Source organism: Erpetoichthys calabaricus, chromosome 4, assembly GCF_900747795.2.
Source record: "Erpetoichthys calabaricus chromosome 4, fErpCal1.3, whole genome shotgun sequence".
Classification (NCBI taxonomy): domain Eukaryota; kingdom Metazoa; phylum Chordata; class Cladistia; order Polypteriformes; family Polypteridae; genus Erpetoichthys; species Erpetoichthys calabaricus.
Window position 1 is genome coordinate 246,898,455 of NC_041397.2, and position 22,211 is coordinate 246,920,665.

General features: G+C 34.3%; 1 protein-coding gene across 2 annotated transcripts in view; it reads left to right on the forward strand.

Moving 5' to 3' along the window:
- The first annotated feature begins 5,404 nt into the window (after positions 1-5,404).
- Positions 5,405-22,211, forward strand: part of ska3 (spindle and kinetochore associated complex subunit 3) — a 33,013-nt gene continuing 16,206 nt past the window's right edge. Inside the window, exons 1-5 of one of the 2 annotated variants that reach the window (XM_028800553.2) lie at positions 5,405-5,515; positions 10,829-10,941; positions 17,296-17,360; positions 18,485-18,650; positions 21,709-22,180. In XM_028800553.2, the coding sequence (XP_028656386.1) occupies positions 10,830-10,941; positions 17,296-17,360; positions 18,485-18,650; positions 21,709-22,180 (815 nt within the window). In that variant the 5' untranslated portion in view covers positions 5,405-5,515; position 10,829. Of the gene's footprint in view, positions 5,516-10,828; positions 10,942-17,294; positions 17,361-18,484; positions 18,651-21,708; positions 22,181-22,211 lie in introns of both variants that reach the window. The other variant, XM_051926186.1, reaches the window with a different exon arrangement.

The following is a 22,211-nucleotide window of genomic DNA, read 5'->3' on the forward strand; positions in this document are numbered from 1 at the left end:
GTAGGGAATTACAATAATCGATGCGGAATGTAATAAAAGCATGGACAAGTTTCTCAGCATTAGAAAAAGAGAGGAAGGAGCAAACATGTGATATGTTACGGAGGTGAAAGTAAGAGTGTTTCTTAATGTGATTTATTTGGGCAGAATAAGAATCAAAAATGACACCAAGATTCTTTGCAGTAGGGGCAGGTCTGATGAGATCACCGTCAAGATTGATTGGGAAGGAGTTCATTTTATTAAGATGCACTTTAGTCACAATTTGCAGGAGTTCAGTTTGGTTGCAATTTCATTTTAAAGAGTTCTGCTCCATCCAGGTTTTACTTTCACTGAGGCAAGTTGTGAGCTGAGAAAGTTCCACTTTTAACATTGAAATAGAGTTGAGTATCATCTGCATAAAAATGATAACCCAGTCCAAAGCTACAAATAATATGGCCAAGGGGAAGCATATAAATACAGCAAAGCAGAGGACTGAGGACTGAACCCTGTGGAACTCCTTGTGTGACTGGTGCTGTGCTGGATCTGCTGTTGCCAAGACTAACAAACTCTTGCCTATCAGTCAGATAGGACTTGAACCACTGGAGGGCAGTGCCAGAGATACCCAGCATGTTCTCCATTCTGGACAGTAGAATGTCATGTCTGACAGTGTCAAATGCTGCACTGAGGTCTAACAGAATTAATATGCTGGTTTGTCCAGAGTCTGCTGCCATTAGCAAATCATTGGTTACCTGTAGCAGAGCAGTTTCACAGCTGTGTTGTGTGCTGAAACCAGACTGAAAGGGTTCCATCAAATTATTAGAAGTTAAGTAGTTGGTGAGTTGGGAAGCTACAATACGCTCAAGAACTTTTGACAGAAAAGGTAAGTGGGAAATAGGCTGAAAATTGTTAAGATTGTCAGCATCAAGACCACAAAAATGTGCCAGTACTTTATGTTGAGTTTGGAAGTGGTGTAAGTACTGTGTACTGGTGAGTACTGGCCCACTTCAAGCACTGGTTTTGAACTTTTAAATACCTGAGTTACACTTAGCACCTGTGCAGGCCTTGAAGCCCACCTTTTGAAATTCGGGACATGTCACTTGGGGTGAGGCCTTTTTTATTGTCAGACTGAGTGAAGTCTTGGCCTGGTTTATGGAATTTGTTTAACCTTTTTGCCATTTTGTGCTGTAGCTTCATTACAGTGAGTCAATAGATTTTATTTGAGCATTTATGGAATAAAAATGGAATAAGCAGTTCAGAATAGACATTAACTCATTTGTTTATTTTTCTGTTCTCACTAACAAATAAAGGCTATTTATACTTATTCTTTGACTTGGGATAATTTCAACTTCCACTGCTCTTCTCTTTTAATGTTCAGAATCTATTGAGTGCCATAATATGCTTGGATAAACAAACCTGTTGTTTAACCAAGTTTTTGACCTTTGCTCTATTCCCAGATTTCTTGCAAATTTAAGTCTTGTCACAACCCCTCTCAAGCTATTATGGTGAAACTGGGACCTAATTAGACTTTTCACAGCTCTGGAAATTGTCTTCCTCCAAAATCTTCATAGATGTAAGACTTGCAAAGCATACTTATCTGCCAGGATTTCATTATAATAACATAGCCATTAAGGCTAATTAGAAGATCAACATTCCACTTAAGACTCTGAAGTGACTTTTTAGACACACTTTGACATTTAATAATGATAATAATAATCTTCACATTTATATAGCGCTTGAAGTGGGGAGCCACTTCAAACACCACTGATTTGTAGCATCCACCTGGATGATGTGACAGCAGCCATTTTTGCTCTAGTATACTCACAAAACATTAGGTGAGGAACTGATGAGAGTGATAGCCAATTACAGATGGAGGATGATTAGGTGACCAGAATGACTAGGCCATTGAGGGCAGTTTAGACTAGACATTGGGATACACTCAGTTCTTTACAAAGGATGCCCAGGGATATGACCACAGAGAGGAACAAAGGACGGCGCCTTTTTTACAACACAGTGTCCCCATCATTACACTGGAGCATTGGGATCCACATACAGACCACAGGTTAGGCGCCCCCTGCTGGCCTCACCAGTACCTCTTCCATCAGCAATCCAAGCTTTTCTTAGATGGTCTCCCATCCAAGTACTGGCCGGACCCAAACATGCTTAGCTACTTCTGAAGTGCATGTGGTAGAGCTGCTGGATAATAGGTTCTGAACAACAACAAAAAAAAAGTCAACAAGGACATGCAGACAGCCTGAATGTTTCAGTTATCAGATTTTGAAAGTAAACGAAACAGAGCAAAAATATTTGAATGTTCTGAGTTCACAATCTTGCTAGCAGTTTTTTGTAATGATTGTAATGGCAATCAAGTAATAAAGACATTTGATAAAAAGTCAGTTTTTCCTATTTTAATTAGAGAGAAAGAGAACAAGTTACTTCTTATTTATCCTTTTTACCCCAGCATTGATAAGTGCCAACATGATAATAGGCTCTGTAGCCACAATACTCGGCAACAATATGAAATCAAGGTTAAAGGTATGGTATAAAACAATGAACTTTTACTTAAGTTTACAAAATGTCCTGAAAAGTTCAGAGGCAGTGTGTCTCTGACCAAACAGTGAACTTTGTGAGTTGGAATGTCAAAGTTCCAAATCACAATCTAAAGAGAAAAAAGTAGTTTCTCACCTAACAGGTCTAAATGCCAAGATAGTATTTTTACAGGAGACCAGTTTCGGTTGCAAATAGATTGGATTGGCCAAATCTTTCACTACATCTATACAAAGAAAACTAGAGATGCAAGAATCTTAATACACAAAACAATAGCATTTGCAGTATCAAAAGCAGTATCTGATCCTGAAGGGTGATATGTCATGGTGATGAGTAAACTATTTATCTATAGTCTATATAGTAATCTACATATTTTAATGTAATTTTGATAAACTTCTACACACCTAACGTGGATGATAGAGATTTCATCCAAAATGTATTTGCATCTATTCCTAATGTGAACCCTCATAAAATTATAATGGCCAGAGACTTTGATTGTGTTTTAAATCCTGACATGGATAGGTTTTCATCTACAGGGGTGAAAACATCTAACACTGCAAAAAATTTATAATGGATCATAACTTATCAGATCCCTGGAGATTTTTAAAACCAAATTCAAGAGCATACTCATTCTTCTCACCAGTACATCACAGTTACTCAAAAATGGATTATTTCTTTATTGATAATAATTTATTGCCACCACTTATCTCGTAGCTGGCATCTTAACCCCTGTCATTAGTGAGAACTGTACAGAATTCATCTCTGAGTAAACTGATTATGCATCCTCAGAGGTCTCTGCAAGAATACTCTGAGAAACTGAAGACTTTTTTAAGAAGACAGATTATTTCATATTTTTCCCTCAAAAAAAAGTTTAGAAAAGCCAAGCAAAATTTTCACCTTTTATTGGCTAACTAAAAAGATTACAATATGCAAGCTTTTGAGGCAACTCAGGCCCCTTCTTCTAGAAACTAGAGACAACAAAATTGTACCTCAAATGTTTCACCAAATATTATTAATTGTCATTTTTCCAAAGAAAAATAAGGACTTGCTACAATGTGCATCAAGCAGACCAATTTCAGTTCAGAATAATGATGTTAAGAAAGACTATCTATCTAGAAAGACTGAGAAAGTGCTTCCCTCTGTAATATCACAAGACCAAACTGGATTTATAAAAGGCAAACAACACAATTTTTCCACTACTTTCAAATCGGAGGCAATACTGATCAGTCTTGAAGACTCAGACAGCATCTCAACAATATATAAAAATGTCTTGAAGTCCCTTCAATTTCAAAAATCCCAGGGTACAATGGGGAAAGGATCTTTCACTTAACATCTCAGAAAAGGAATGGGAAACTGTCATCCATAGAACACACTCCAGCTCCATATGTGCAAAGCATTCAATCATCCAACTTAAAATCTTTTATTGAGCACATTTACCTAACAAAAAATTGCCAAAAGCATATCCAGGGCAAGATTGAACATGTGAACATTGCAATTTAGCTCCAGCTTCACTGCGCCACATGTTTTGGGCGTGCACGAAATGAACATAATTTTGGACAAAATTCTTTGAATGCCTGTCAAAAAGCCTTGGTGTCAAAATCACTCCTAACCCATTGTGTTTGGTGTACTTCCAGATGGGCTCAAAGTGGAAAAAGACAAATTGATTGTAATTGCCATTACCTCCTTATTAGCAGAGTAGACTTTTTTGCTCAACTGGAAGAATCCGAATACACCATTTATAAAGAGGGTAAATGATGTTCTGTACTATTTGAAATTGTAAAAAAAATTCTCACTTAGAGGATCTGTTCAAAATGTTTTAAAAAATGGTAAGATCTAATTAATCAAATCTTAGAAGAAATATTTTATCTTTTTTTTAAAGGTTTGCTCATGTTGTAGTCTCTCCTCTTTCTTGAGGGTGGAGGGTGTTAAGTTTGATATGATTGTATGGAATGTTGTTCACTTCAAATAATATCAATAAAATTAAATTTAAAAAGCTAAAATTAAAGTAGTGTCCTGTCAAACATTAATATTTTAGCTCAAAAAAAATAAATTGAATATTAACTTTTGGTTTATGGCAATGCAAACCCCACCATGTTTCCATCTGCTCATGTAAGCCATCTGCAGAAAGAATGATTACATGAAGGATATCCTTATATCTATGAATGGCATGCAATGCAAAATGTGCACCATATATTCAAGATCAAATTCATTCTCAAGTGTTTATAAGAGTACTGTCATTAGTGATATTATTACGGGTACCATAACTTGTTGCCACTCTCTGATGCAGTGTTAAAGAGGAAAGTATTAAAACATATCCCTCCATTTAGCTTTGGAGAAAACACAAATACACTTACCTGCTGTACCTCTTACCCCATTTCTATACCACTTGTTCAGTAGGAAAAAGCTAAATATCTTTGTTTTCTAAAATCGTTCCCTTTTCTGAAAGAATTTTATTTTGAATGCATGCTGTGACCACTAGTAGTGGTATTACAGTACAATGAAGTTCACGTTCAGGTGTCACCCACAGAATACTGACACTATAAAATGCAAACAAGAATCAATGAATACCACGAGACAGTGAATACAATACAGTTGTACATTTGTTTTTGTTAGCCCATGTAGATACTCCTATATTTGTAGAAATCAAATTGTTTAGATAAACAATTAATTCCTTTACGCCCCGTTTATGAATGATGAATTTCCGTAAGGCACGCGGATATTTTAATTTGTTGTTTTGTTTTTTATAAAATACCTGAACGAATCAATTTTAATCTTGGGGGAAAAACACTATTTTCTCGCTGAGCTACGTATGCTGTCCTCGGCCTTTGGATGGTAAATAGACGTGTGCATCCCAAGACTCCTCCTACCGGTAGGGGGCAACAAAACGGAAAACGAGCCAGCAGCAGAAAAGTGTTGTCTTTGACAACCGCTCGTTGAAAGAAGCGCCAAATTGAAATTATTTCATTTTTTGTTATTTACGAGAAACAACTGGGAGGTAAGCGCCTTATGCATATGACGATTTTTTAATCGTGCGAGCCTATGCTTCATGTGACAGCCAGCCTCTTGTCGTCTGGTTAGTGTGTCGCCGGTGCAGTTTGAAAATTGAAACGAAAAACCATTCGCGTCTCTAAGCTCGAAAATAACTATCGGGCAAAAACTCTTACACGAACCCAGGCTGGTCAGCGCCAAAAAGTTGTTTAGGCAATTGGCAAACTTTGTCTTCGATGTGGTTTTTCCTTTCATCCCACATGAAAACGAATTACATGTTTAATCAAGTAAATTTGTGATATGCACACATATACAGATTTGCTCCAGTGCTGTGGTCGTGGGAGTGTTTTTAGTTTCTTCAGCTTAAATCTGAGCAGGCCCCTGGTTGGTGTCCGTCTTTTACTTTGCCCTTTACCACATACTGTACATAAAGCTAATCAGTTTAAGAAGACGTTTAATCCTACTTGGTTCGGTTCAATTTATTCTTACTAAAATCTCTTCCATGCATCGCCCCAGCATTGTGTTGCTCCTCAATCTACAAGCAGAACTGTGTGTTGAGCTGATTTGGTCACAATTTTCTCGGATTGTGTGTATTTCATTTGGATTTGTTGTGCTGATTGCCGTTTTAGTACCAGCAATGTATCTTTTTGCTAAAAATATATTTTTTATAAAGTTACTGTGGTCGCGCTTCTGTAGTCCCGCTTTAAATATTTAAGTGCTGTTGCCATTGTGATGGCACTTTATAAATTTTAATATTGCTGTGAATTTGATTACAATAATGTAAACCTGTGGTGTTAAAAACAATGCTAAGCTGTGCCAATATTTTGGATAAATATTTTTACATGCAGAGATAGGTTGCAATGAAGTTTATTTTTGGTTTGCAATGAGTCTTTAAAAAATCATCTGGAGAAATAAGCTCCACAACCCTAAACAAATCACTTGCAATTCTAATAATACACTTTCCTATACTGATACACTAGTCTTACTTGGGTAGTATTTCATACATATATGTATCAGTACATAAATAAAATGGCAACCAAAAAGGTTATGTTATTAATGATTTTACAGATCCAATTGAAAGCCTGATAAATGTATAAAATTATGAGCTCTTAGAGATGGTTATTTTATGTTCTAAAGGAGCTCTTGGTTATATTTTACATCACTAATAATATGTCATTCTCAGACCCATTTAATCTATTTCTGGGTAAAGGGGGCCTTAATTTTAAACTTAAGTTACAAGTCATTTGTGGGTTACTTTATGTTGTTCAGCATCATAACACTTGTAATCTTAAATTGTTCTGTGGAGCAAATGTAGATTTATATGATTATTTAAATTGAAAAAATTATTTGGTATGTGTTTAAATAAAAGGAGGAAATATGGTCAAAATGATTTTATTTATGCACAAAGTTGGTTGACAGTTATTATTAATGATATCAGTTTTGGTTTTTGTTTTTGCTTATTTCTGTTGTTAGAGGTGAATGTGTTCCTTTAGGATTAGTTTAGTATTTTCCTTCTTCGATTCATTTTAGAGGTGTATGCAGTTGTGGGCAACTGGTTTTTTTATTTTGTTGAATCAAATCATCATTCTTTTCACTAAAACCTGATTCATCCCACTGATCCTTTCATTTTCTGCAACCCATATGATTGTAGATTTTTGTTTATCAGTTTCACAATCAGTTAGTCATTTTACTTCTAATTGATCTCAGTTAATTGGCTCATCTTTTTTCACTTCTGCATTCGGAAAAATACAGCAGTTTGTTTTGAACATTTAGAAAACATTTAGAAATATTTGTATTTTTGCTATAGATTTAAATATTTGTAATCTTTTTTTTGTTTTCCTATTAATTTGCCTTTTTCTGTGTAGTTTGCCATGTTATTTTCTTGTCATGACAATGCGCATAACAGACAGACGACAAGGATGTCAAATGACATGGATGTCTTTAAAGGTGCAACTATTTCAGCAGCAGACCCACTAATGTGGTCATTAGTACATAATGGATTAAATCAGAACAACTGGAAAAGCAGAATGAAAATCATGATAATAAAAATCTTAAAAACAGAGTTTAAAAAACAAAGCAAAACACAGAATTATTCTTATTTAACAAACATACATGGTACAGTCTTAATAAAATTCAACAAACTTTTTTTTTTATAATGTCTACAGTGAACCTAATACATATAAACTGGGAAATAACAACCTTTTTAATTAGGCTAGTTAAATGAGTGTGACTGAAGAAATGAATGGTAACAATTGCCAGGAAAACCATGTGTAAATTAAATTGCTTGGAGGAAATTAGTGTTTTCTCAATATGGCTACAGAGCAAAAGGCACTTTTCCTAATTTAAATATACTATAGATAAAGCATATGGAATGGATGATTTATGTTATTCTAATATAGTTTGCTTTGGTGTAATTGTTGGACTACATGAAATGAGTCCTTCCCGCAATCAAAATTATATTTTGTTACATTTAAAGTCAACAATATAAGGTATTGAATCAATTAAATAAATACAATTTAAAGTATTTTTCAAATGTCTTGTTTGATCTTTTTCCACCACTTCAGAGAAACCATCAGGTACAGATACTAATGCTAAGACTACAACATAATTTAAACAATTTTTTTTGTAATACAAGAGTTCTGATTTTCAGCAAATTGTTGTTTGTTAATTTATCAACAGAAGCCTTTCACATGCAAAGATGGAAGCTCCGTAACACTGCTTAGTATAAGCAAATAAATGCATAAAAAATTAAATTAAAAATTCAGCTGTCAAGACTGAAACAACTGAATCCTGAAACAGAGCATAGATTGTCTGCTGTTACTCATTTATTTACATAATAAAGATATGGTGCATTCATATTTTCAGCAAAGATTTGTTTACCTAGGTTCATTCTAATAATTTTATTATGTTGTATTTTTAAACACTAGCTGCTTTTTTTAAAATATCATTTAAACATGAGTTACAACCAACAGTCATATATTCATGTAGTATCACAATGTAAAAAGCAGCATCTAATTCAGTATTATTTACAGCTATTCTACAAAAGATATGTAAAACATGCTCTCGCTGTAAAGTGAATTCCTTTTTGAGTGTTCAGAGTCAGCATTGTACATGATCTCTTATTTTTGAATATAATAAGAATAGTAACAATAAAAGTATTGCTTCATACAAAGTGTATTTTATATTTATTGTTTAGTTTTTCGTTGTCATTCTTCTGACTTGTGGACTGATGTCAATAGTGCTGAATGTGTAATTTGGTAATGACTCTTATTCATTCTTCAGTACAACTATGTTTTATTTAACATTTGTATCAGATTCTTCAGTTTTACTCTCTGAAAAGTATTTTCAAAATACACAAAAATATCAGCAGTGTCTATACAGTTGTGCTAATAAGTTTACATATCCTGGCAGAGTTTGTGAAATATTGGCCACTGTTTGGAAAATATAAGTAAATATACAGAAATCTTTCCTTTTAGTTAGGGAGTGTGCTCAGGTGAAGCAATTTATTATCACATAATTGTATTAGCCCTTTATAATGATAACTGAAATCACCCAAATGAGCTGGATCATAAGTTTACATGCCCTTGAATATTGGGGCTGATAATACACACACAGGTTCATATTAAGGGAGAGTGTTCACACCTGTAACCTCTTGGATTATTATAATCAGTGTCTGTTTTATAAATAGTCAATTTAAATTCATGTAGAGCTGCACTGACTTTGCTGGATATCAAGCTACGGGGAATGCAAAAGATCTGTCAAAGGACCTGTGAGAAAATGTTGATTTCTATAATCAGTACAAGGATATAAACAGATCTCCGTAGATCTGAAAACACCTGTCAATAGTGTTCAGACTATGATTTATAAAAAAAAAAAAAAAAAAAAAAAAAGTGGAAAGTTAGGGATTCTCTTGTTGTCAGGCCACTGTCTGGTAGACCAACCAAGGTTTTATCCACAACTGCCAGGTTCATTTATTCAGCTGCCAAGAAAAACACACAAGCCACTTCAGCTGAGAAACAGGCTTCTCTGCAAACAAATGGTGTTGCTGTTTCCTTTACTGTGTCAACTCCACAAAGCAGCCCACTTACAATATGTAAAACAGCATCTAGACAAACCTCTAAACTTCTGGAACATAGTCATTTGTAGTGATGAGATCAAAATTGAACTTTACGGTCACAACCGTAAATGCTGTGTTTGGAGAAGATGCAACAAGGCCCATGACGAAAAGCACACCATCCCTACTGTGAAGTATGGGGGTTGATCTCTGATGTTCTGGGGGTGTGTGAACTACAGTGGCACAGGTAACTTAGTGAAAATTGATGGCAAGATGAATGCAACATGTTACTGTAAAATTTTCGAGGACCGCTTGCATTCATCATTCCGGACTTTGTGCATGGGCACACTTGGATCTTACAACGTGACAATGATCCATAACACAAGGCCAAGTTGACCCTTCGGTGGCTACAGCAGAAAAAAGTGAAAGTGCTGGAGTGGCCATCACAATCTCCTGACCTCAGATTCATTCAGCCACTCTGAGGAGATCTCATACATTCAGTTCATGCAAGGCAACCCAAGAATTGATGGGAGCTGGAGGCTTTTCGCTAAAACGAATGGGCAGCTCTACCACCCGAGAAAATCAACGGCCTCATCCACAACTATCACAAAAAACTGCATGCCATCATTGATGCTAAAGGGGACAATATAAAGTAATAAGAACTAAGGTTATGCAAACTTTTGAACTGAGTCCATCTCATTATTTTCCTTATTACGATGTTTTGTTTAATGGTTGTGCAGTTCTGTGATTCCATTAAAAGTAAATGATATGTCATATGGTGTGATCGATCATCTTTTCTTTAAAGTGTGGTACACATCTTACAAATTCTGCCAGAGTATGTCAAAGTAAACTTATGAGCACAACTGTATATCTGCAACTGTTTTTAAATTCAGATTATATATGTTTTAGGTCTGGGTTTTAAGAAAGGCAAACCAAGGATAGATAAGTTTGAGTGGAAAATGAAAAAAAATGCTAGAATTAATTAAATTATCAGAAATACTAGAAATTGAGCTGAAGACTGAAATACAGTTACTAAAGGTGAGCAAAGAAGAAAGACGATGTAATGCTGACAGAATTCTGAGAGGATATTAGGAAGATTCTGAAAAATATGTGTGTAATATACACAAGAAGTAAAAACTAACCAAACGCAGTCAATGATAGCGACAGATGAACTACAGTACTTTATGCATGTATACTTTTTGTGTGTGTATGATATATATCCTGCTATATCAAATAACAGTGGTTTTTTTTCCCCTCTCCCCTTAGAATGAACATCACTGAAAAATTCTTTTGGAGGCTCAGATCTTTAGCTGTGACTCTAGAAACTGAAACAGAAAAGATAAAGAATGCTTATCAGAACAGTGATGATGATGATGATGGTATGTCCATTTAACAATTTTCATATTTTATAAAATGTAACACATGCATTGCAATACTGTATATGTACTATAATGTTCAGCAAAAACTGTAAGGGCACCAATTTATTCTAACTTAACAGATTCAATTTATTTCATTTAAGTGTGGTGTTCTTGAAACAATAAAACACAAACTTTCTATTGTAGATGTTTGGTACAAATTATTTCTGTTAGTGTTTCAGCGTTAACTCTGTAAAATTGGCTTAAACTGTTGCCTCAAACTAATTAGTAGGAGCCAGTTTTAGAATATTCAAATTATGCAAATCATTCTCCTCAGTCTTTGAAATGAGCTCACTTTAATTGGCTGGATTTTCAGTTTTACTCTCTACAAATTAAAAATAGATTTCTTTCAGTTACTTTACATATCTTTTCTTGACCAAAAATATTGCCTGCTGAGAAATTAAGCCTTTTGAGTTATTTATTTATTTTCTAAGGGGCAGAAGACTAAAGAAATAGAATGAGATACTACATGTTGAAATGATTGATTACTATTGTTTTACTGTTCTCATGGAACTATTTAGATAATTATGTATTTCTGACATTTTATAATATTTTGGCAATGATTAAAATTCAAAACAGGAGCTTGTTTTGAGGCTGTTTGCACAGAGTTTTTCAACTGACTGTATTAACAATAATAATGCGTATACCAGCTTTTTTCTAGTGAGTATTGAATAATTTCATGAAATGTGTTACTTTTTTTTTTTTTTACACCAAAGATATGTTAGTTTTCAGTTGGTTGCCGGAAAAAAAACAAAAAAAAACTATATCCCACTACCTATGTATACCGTTGACAGTATTGTATCTCAAAGCATTGTCCTGTTGTAAGAATCATTTTCAGTTCTGCATCATGACAGTTGGCCTGACTTTCTGCTCGAGTATTCTCTGGTATATTGTAGATTAAGTGGTGACAGGTACAAATGCAATCCCAAGCAGTAATGACACCATTGTTATGTTTAATACATGGTAAGAGATTCTTTGTTTGTTTTTTTTCTCCTAAACATGTCTAGCATTCAAATCTATAGTTGACATGTATTTTAAGATCACATTGTTGCGTAGCAGAAGTCTTTTTTCGTACACCCATGTACTGTATTTTGAAAAACCACCATCCCATGTAAACCAACTTTGTGTAAACCTTTTCTAGCTAGTTAACTGATACACTTTGATACTGGTTATGGCAACTAGGGATGCTCAGATCAGGGTTTTTAAGGCCAATATCAATATCACCGATTTCATGTTACTTGATTTGTTTTTTCTTTCTTATCCCTTTAAAAAAACTTTTTACGCTAATCTCCTGAGTAACCAGACACATATAAGTATTATGACAGTGCCATATTAAAATGAATTTTTATAATTCAGCTCTACACTACAGGTGTTCACTGTTCATTTTTTATTAACAAAATGAAATTCTGTAGGCTTATTGTTCAGTGACCATAAAATACTAAAATAAATAACATTTTCTTAAAATACATACTATAATATGTAGAAAAAAATGTATTCATAATACAGTAAATATGGCATAAAAGAAAATAAATTGTTTCTCATAATTACAAGTTGCCATATTGTTTAGTTTATTAATTTAAAACAGGAGTTTTCACCATTTCTCTAACAACAAATTATATATATATTCTCACACAATCAATTAATTGATATTGGCAATTAAATGCTGCTTAAATATAAATATACATGCACTTCTAGGTTCTTATCATTTTAATCATTAATTGCACAGCTTTTTGCTCTTAAAACATACTTTACTATATTTATACAGTTGTATTTTTTTCTGCAGTGTATCAGCTAGACATCTGTAACTCTTGAGGTGTAATTCTAAAATATGAATTGTCATGTTAATTATGTAGTATATGTTTCTTACCAAAAGTTATGCTGTATGAGATTGTAATTCTTGAGGTTTAATTATAAAAATATGAATTGTCATTTTAATTATGTAGTATATGTTTCTTATCAAAATGTATGCTTTATGACACACAACAACAAATAATAAACACAGTCCAAATATTTTAAAAAGCTTATTGTTTACTAAGCAGTAAATTTTCAAATTTTTCTTTGTCTTTTCTTTTTCCAATTAAAAGTGTATGATGCTGCATTTTAAACAAGCACGCTGTGCAAACTCCAGCGGTGTCTGTTTTAATTTAAAGGACAAAATAAAGATCTGAATTCCTTAAAGTGGTTTTTCTTACCAATTGTCTAGTTCACAGGACAAATTCTCTGATTACTTTTTTTTTTTTTGTCCAGTTTATTACTCCACTTTCTTTAACACACAGGCTAATACACCAATCACCTCTTGTTCACTGGTAAAATAAGCTTCCACTGGCTGGTCTTTGTTTACACTGGAAGAAGTCTGCTGCAAAGGAAGAAAAAAAAAAAGTGTGTTGGCTCAATATTTACAAAACCTTGCATAAAATTACCATAAAGCTTAGAAAAGCAGGGCCTGAAAATATAGTTTTTTGTGATTGCCATTTTTACCGATCACAGATTGAGTTTTTTTTTTTTTTTTTGCGAAATCAATCGATCGAGCAGAGCATCCCTAGCGGTAATATAAGCATTAACTCTGATTTTAACCTGGGATTCCTAACAGCACAGACTGAATACTGGTTGTTGGAATGACTTGCTAGTGGTTGGTTGCCAATTGTTTTTTTTTTTTTTTTTTTTTTACATTTGTAAATAATCTGTCTTACTTTGAATGACTTGTTTATTTTTGGAATTGCTTTGTAACCAGTCCCAAACATGTGAATATTCAAAATCTTTCTCTCAAGCCGTGCAGAAGATCTACTGATTTTGACAAATGTGTGTCACCACGCACCTGCAAGTAACTACTTCTTTGACATGTTGTGAATCACTTTGAGCTACATCCTTTGTATTGAGTGTGCTATAGAAATAAATGTTGTTGTAGACTGAGTTTCATATCTTTCTGAAATGCAGACATTTCTAGCTGTTCTCTAATGATTTGCTAATCCTGCATCTAGTTTGGCGCTCTCAATCTAAAGTATTCGTTTAGGAGATGGTTAAGGTATTTGTTTTTATCCACCAAAAAAATTGTATTTGTTATTTATTTATGTAATGCTTGAATAATTCCAAAGTGCATGTATATGTTATACATAAATATTGTTGACTGAAATGTATTTTCATTAAAATCTACATCTATACAAAACTTAGCTTACTAGAAATATGAAATGTGTACTGATTCTTATAGTAAAAGAGAATAATCCTAGACTATGTATATGCAAAATTTTTATCCTGTTGAAATGCACAATATCCCCATATACTGTAGCTCTTCATAATGCCATACATATACAGCTAAATCTTATTTATTTCATACACCTTTATAATAGCACATCTGTCATAACCAAGGTGTGTTTATATCAAGAGATCTAAAAATACAAAGCCTGTATCTTACAGAAAGCTATCCTTGGCTTTTAAGTTTTTTAGGTTGTTTTGTAGTGTTCAGTAATTATTATCTGTGTTGTTGTGTTGCTGTTATTTGTTTGTGTGTGGGGTGTGGGCTACTACTCTCTTTATACTTTTAAATGTTCATTTAACCACCTACTCTCTGCTTTTTTAAAGGGAAATATTTTTTAATATTAAACTTCTTTAGTGTTTCTTCATGCATGTGACTTGGGATCTAAAAGCATTATTGCATTGTCCTTGTACAGTAATATGGAGATGAAAAGTGTACACAATATTCCATATGTGGGCTTTCAAGTTTCTTATACAATTTAAGCATTACCTCCCTTGATTTGCTTTCCTTATAGCATAAGTCATAGCTTCTAGCTGTAGACTCCTAGCTTTAGAATGAGCTTTCCAGAATGGTAGGTATTAACTACTAGTTAAGTTGTAACTGTTAAGGGACACATTTTAGTTTATAAAGGCAAGCTTCGTACAAGCACATGTCCCTGTTAATTTATGACATTCGAAGATTAATTGTAAGACCAACTTGTTATTAGGCTGAGGTGTCTAACAATGGAGTAATATCATTAAATTACTGCATGGCAACAGCATGGGTTTCCTCCGGGCGCTCCGGTTTCCTCCCACAGTCCAAAGACATGCAGGTTAGGTGGAATGGCGATTCTAAATAGGCCCTAGTGTGTGCTTGGTGTGTGGGTGTGTTTGTGTGTGTCCTGCAGTGGGTTGGCACCCTGCCCAGGATTGTTTCCTGCCTTGTGCCCTGTGTTGGCTGGGATTGGCTCCAGCAGACCCCCGTGACCCTGTGTTCGGATTCAGCGGGTTGGAAAATGGATGGATGGATGGATATATACTTGAATTAAATTAATTTTTCATAGGGGTGCAAAATGTAATTCTGTTTCATAACTGACAGTTGACCCTGTTTGATTGTGAAACGTTAACTGTAAAAGAGAAATTATTTACACAAAAATTTAATTGAGGATAAATTTCCAAGAAAAAACTGTATTTGTCTTATGCTGTAAGAATTTATTTTACTGTTAAATGAAACGATGCCAAAAATGGACAGTATACATTAGCCAAATATATGAACATGCTCAGGACTCGTGGGCGCAGCCTGTTAAGTGTCAGGTCAAAAGCAGAGAATAGCGTATAGAAGCAGTGATTGAAGCATAATCCGATAGCTTGTCACTACACTACACATTAAAGTTAAATTAAACACTGATTGAGAATTGCAGTGTGTGGGGGGGGGGGAAAAAAAAACTGTGGTTCACAGAAGTGGTGAGTTAGCCAACCTAATGCATTGTGTGTTATCAAGAACGCAGGCTACTATTTTGCTTGTGAATCCTCATGTTTACACTGCTGCAGTGAGATTCTCAACAAGTTTGTCAAAGACATGACAGTCTGTAAAATTTTGTCTCTGTAGTGCCACTGATTTCATCTATCAGCCTTCCACTGGAGGCATGTGTTTGTGATATAACTTCTAGTTGTTAGTGCAGACCTGTGCAATGACTGACTCTGTGCTCTGACCACCAAAGGTCATACAAAAAGACAATTTCTCCTCTGGGATTAACAAAGTACTGTATATCAAAATCCAAAGCCAGTGAATGCTGTTTTATTGTCGGTAGTTTGCTGATTTTCACTTAATATTTTCTCAGTGTGATGTTTTTCTGACAGTAACACTAGTTTGAATGATGCACCTTAGCATAAGATAATTTATTAGCTACTGAAAGACTTTGCATCAGCCATGATGATTGACAGTGTATCTTGTCCTGTGATCGTAGACATCCTCTGTGTGATTTACTTTGCAAAAGACATGCTTTTTTTGGATTGTCAGTGAGTCTTGTCCTGTGATTGTGCACATCATCCATGTGATTTAATTTTCAACATGCTTCTTTTGGGTGTCTGGAAATACAGTGCAGATTTGCTGCTTTTTTGTTTCAGCTCAGTATTACATAGTTTTTGGACAAGTTTGTCACCTATTTTCAGGAAATGCTTTGCCCTAAACCCCTAAATTGACCATGCTTTGTGTTCTCCAAAGGTCTCTTTTCTGGTTTCATGATCTGACATATTAAACACTGCCCTCATTTGTCTTTTTTAAAAAAGAAAACATGCCTGAAAATAAGTCTGTACCAGACATTAAAGTGCAACATAACAGTTTCCCAGTGTACATTTAAATTATTAGGTTTGGACTCTTAAATAAAGGAAATTGAACAACAGCTAATTGTTAACATCTTTAAATCTTGTAAAGTACACTTAATGCCCAGTATGCTGGATCCTCAAAATGAAACACAAATAACATGCAATAAAAACAATGCTTAATGTAATATTTAACAACAACAACATTTATTTATATAGCACATTTTCATACAAAAAGTAGCTCAAAGTGCTCTACATAATGAAGAAAAATAAAAGACAAAATAAGAAATTAAAATGACAACATTAATTAACATAGAAAAGAGTAAGGTCCAATGGCCAGGGGGGACAGAAAAAACAAAGAAAAAACTCCAGACGGCTGGAGAAAAAAATAAAATCTGCAGGGGTTCCAGGCCACGAGACTGCCCAGTCCCCTCTGGGCATTCTACCTAGAAGTATACATATGTATATTTATGTACAAATTTTTCTTACTAATGCTATAAATATTTTAATTCGTGCATATTTTTTTCTTGTGATCCAGAAATTTGATTTAAATGTTATTTGTTTTTGTACCTTTTTTTTTTTTTTTTTTTTAATTTACACTGTATGTTGTTATTTTTAGAGATACGTTTAATCTCAGACTGAACAGCTTGACATCATATTTCTTGATTTTGGTAGATTTGCTTGGTTTATATTCTGACCATATACTGTACGATGCAGGATTTAAGTTGTATTATTTTACGATATTTTGGAATGTTTTAAATGTTGTAGATCACTGTGAAGCTGGCGCATCGCAAACTCTTTTTGAATTGCATTCAGAAGTACAAGGTTTAAAGGTTAGTACTTACAAAATGTGAGCAAGTTTTTATATTTTTTGTGTGTTAGATATACTTTGACATGCTTTATTAGACAGATTGATGTGCTGTATATTGTGTTGCATATCAATAATGGGAGATTTGAACCATTGTTTGTTATCAAATTAGATAATGAAATTGATATAGAGTATACTGCTTATCAAAAGAGAGAAAGCAATAATAGAAATATTATTTCTTATTGCCCCAGTGTACGTTATACACAATGTGAAAACAATTTAAAGAAGTTTGTTTTATGCATAACCTATAGTATGTTGCCTGATGGAAAGCACTTCACTGCACTTGTTTTATGCATAAATTACATCAGGCACACATGTGGGTGAAGAGTACTTATTATTGAGATGACAAGAATAAATACAGGTGGTGTTAATCATAACACTTAATTAAATTTTAATTCAAAACCTATTTAATACATGTTATGCTCCAGCGCTTTTCTGGAGCCAAATGACCAAAATGTCTGGAATGCAACCTGTTGGTGTAGTGAAGTCAAATGTGTCACTTTGTTTATTTGTTTGTTTATTTTTGACCTTATTTAACCAATTCATTTTAAGATGTAATGTGTACCAAATGTTTTATTTTTGTATGATAAAAGTTTATTTTATAAATTGAATTACAATGAATGAGTTGCAACAAAGTGATTGAATATGCAGTATCCTAAATATCATATTATAGTATGTAAAATACAACTTAAACATATCCAAAAAGTGTTAAGATGCATTTGATCATAATCAGCACCTAAATCCTTACCTCTACCTAGTTTAAAGAGGTATTCGAACGAAAGGCTTATTATTAAATAGCTCCTCATGTAAATAAAAGTAGCAGAAGTAAAACGGAACAGTGGCAAAGTCCAAACCGACTTATTATTTGTGGATTACTAGACACTGGGTTTGTAGCAATTTTAGGTTTAAAGTAGACAGTAAGCAGATCTCAAGAATAGGGATCTTTGTGTGCAACAGTACATAACTTTAAAAATCAAGAAATATTTTGTTTGATCAACATTATTGTGAAATAGGTCTAAAAAAAGAATTTTTGTTTAAAGCAATTTAAAAAGAAAAATAAAATGCTGCTAATGTTGGTGTTATTTCTAGGAAGAGGTTCAACAACAGATTGCTGCTAATAAGTCAACAGAAAATCAAATAAGTGAATTACTCCGATCACACTGCATATTAAAGCAAAGAATCACAGCAGATCTTGAAAGAATAAAAGAGGAATTCCAGAAATATGGTTATAAGCCACTAACTACTCAAAACAAAGGTGAGCTTTATACTTTGTGTAAAAAAGTGTACTATATATGTCATCTGTGCTTACTGTATATTTAGATTGTTTTTATACTGTATGTTTATATATTCATATTAGAGTCATACTTGTAAAAGAGTAAATAAATCTACTACCCAATAAATCACTAAGGTCTGAATGTGTGTCCAGTCCCAGAGGACAATCTGATTGGTCAGTTTGGCTTTGATGAGGCAATCGAAAGAGAAAGTGTATGTGTGAGACAGGAAGAGAAAAGTTGAGAGTTGCCTTCAAAAACAGGAAGTATAAACCAGACAGGAGGTGAGAAAAGGTGTCTTGAAAATAATGACAGGATCTGAGAAGTAGGCTTTATGGGAATGTGAGGTTTATATTGGAATCTTTTTCATATACGGTACATAATAATACTATTCTGGGCATCACAATGATGTAGTTGTTAACAGCTGCCTCATAAATCCAACATCCTGGATATCAATCTCATATCTGGTCACTGATAGTGTACAGTTTGCATATTCTTCCACATTTCTTTGTGGATTATTTTTCTCCAGGTACTCCAGTTTGCCTCCTGTATTCCAAAGACTTGCATTCTAAATTAATTGATGATTCTAAATTGTCTTCATCTTAGTGTGACTGTGGTTTGTTGTGTGTGGGCTCTGCGGTGAGCTGGTGCATTGTCTGGGGTTGATTCCTACCTTATAGCTAATGCTGCAAGAATAAATTTCAGTCCCTCACAGCCCCATCCCACTAAACTGAATTAAGCAGGTTTGAGTATTCCCTCCTCTGGTATAAGGTACACACATTTGGGGTGACTAATTACTGAAAGATGTGATTTTCAAGGTACTACGTAATTTAGTCATTAATTTTACAAGATTCTGCTATGAACATTGATTTTAATTAGAAAGGCTTTAAGACTCGTTTACAAACTACAGGAAAGTATACTAAAAAGTACCGTAGATACTCGCGTATTAGTCGATCTCGCAGATAAGTTGAGTGTATTGTTTAAGCCAAAAATTACGAAATTTGTTATGACCCGCGTATAAGTCGAGGGTAAAACTTGACAGCTATCAGAGATAGAGGGCGACAATCAGCTGTTAATGGCGACAAAACTCAGTCATGTCACAGGCATTCCCCTCTGTGCTTGGAGAAATGCTAGACTCGTTGACTCTGCAACTAATCCTTGCGTGTGTGTGAGTTGCAAAATGTAAACAAAGGCAAGATGGCGTCGATATGTAACAAGGGAGCGAAGCGAGTGCAGAAAAGAAAACACTCGGCAGACGATGTTTTGCACATTATCGCTGAGTCGGACTCTGATTTTTCAGAATCGGATTTTATTGACAGTGATCAGGAATCGAGCAAGAGAGTGAGAAGCTGGCATCAGCTGATCGGACACCAGCCAATGCCGCCCCAGCTGATCGGCTGCCAGCTGAACGCATTCGCGCAGCTGATGCAGCTACGGCAAGGTTTGCGTGGGAGGAATACCCAGACATTGATCCGAACTGGCTACCGGAGTTCACAAGACAGCATGGCTTGCTGTTGGACACGACAGATCACCCGCTGCTGGACTACTTCAGGCTGCTGTCTCCTGATGCTGCTTTTCAGCTACTGTCAGACGAGACAAACAGGTAGGCAGAGAAATCTTTTGAATCGCGAGCTGCGCTTGCATCACATTGATAGCGTGCGTTGCCTTGGTTCTTTTGATTCCAAATCTGGTTGCACGTGGCAGCTAATGGTATGTTTGTTATCCAAAACCTGCAAAAGCTAATGCTCAAATTCAAGTATTTCACAGTTTAAAGAATTATTTAAAGAATTTAGAAAAAAACTAGCTAATTAGAAATAGTATTGCTGGCTTATAATTATTTCAAAGACCATGGGAAACGGCAGATGACCGGTGACTTAACACCGTGAAGCGTTGAGTGTACAATGTCATTACCCAAATTCTATGGACAATTGTGTTGCCCCACGGATAAGTCGATTTCTGTTTTTTTGAATGAATTTTAAGGCATAAATTTTTCGACTTATACACGAGTATCTACGGTAATATGTTGGGTGATTTTTTAAAACGTTGTTAATGTTGTTTTAAAATCACTAGGTGAACAAGAGCATAGAATAACTTTTATGATGACTGGCCTATTGGTATCAAACTGTTTTTTTATTCTTGTACAAACAAAGAAACTTGCTAAAGATGGAGAATGTGATTCATGATTTTCAAAACTGTTATGTGGTAAAAGTACAAATTCCAGTTGATTTATCGTTCATTCAGACAGTTTTTACTTTCTTTACACTATTCATGACACTTACATTTGTCACTTGAAGTCCTGTTCAGTCGCATGCAAAGGCTTGGATATTTCCAAGTTAATACCATCAGTAGTTTCTTTTATTTCTTTGTGATACTTTTTTTCCAAGATCATACAGTATATACTGTTAATACTATACATAGACTATGTGTTGTAAATAAGACCTGCAATAATAAAAACAAGAAAATCTGCTTATTGATCTAATTTTGTAATGTGTTATGATTATGCCAGTTGTTCTTAAAATAATATTTTTAATGAAGCAGTTTAGTACCAATAAAAATATTGAACTATTTTTGTTTAACTGTTGAATGCATTTCTGTCCTAGAATAAATTGTTAATAAATTATTAATCCAGTTTGCATGATCCGGTTTAAATCTATAATGAAATAATCATATTTTTTCTTTCAAAAATATGGCATGAAAAAATCAGTACAGTATGTACTTTACTGCATTGTACAGAAGTTATATTGTACCACTATATGTCTACAGTTCAATTAACTATTTCTTTCCAAGATTTTGTAATTTATTAATTGTGGATTGGTCTATAATTATGTTGTCTCTATTGGCTTTCGGATTTGAATTCGTGCCTAAAGGTATTAATTGTACTATCCCTAAATTCATAATAGTATTATCAAGCTTTGGGTAATCTCTTGTATGCTGCACCAATAAACATAATGATTGCACAAATGTGAGTGAAAAAAGAAATATGTGGAGATAAAATGGAACCTTTAACTGAAAAAGTAAACTTTTTCTATGCTTTTATTTAAGAGGAGAACAAGGCATTAGCATTGTCTTGTACTAACAGTGAAAAATATGTGCATCGAGAAGAGAATGAAAATATGAAGACCAGAGTGAACACCAACTCCTGTTCAGAATCCCCTACTAATGATGTACCCACTCAACAAATGTCCAGAGATACTGATGTTTTGCGCACACCTCGACTTTCTGCATTTGGCCTTTCACAATACTGCTTCTGTAAACCTTTCAACCCATCAGATATGAAGAAAGAACAAGTAACTGTAACATCTGAAACTATAATCCAAGAAAAAATAACTTCTGATAGTCTTTGTAATAAAGCATTGCCAAACGTGGTGAGAACGCCAAAGCTTGCATTGAATCTTGATGCTGACGCTGTTACACCACCCTTAAGAGATTTTGGTATTGGAGAGTATTCTATATGTGATAATGATGATTTTACAATTGCCCTGATGAAGAAGAATAAGTACATCAAACCTAAAAGGTATGATTTTTTTAAATATATTGCTTATTTA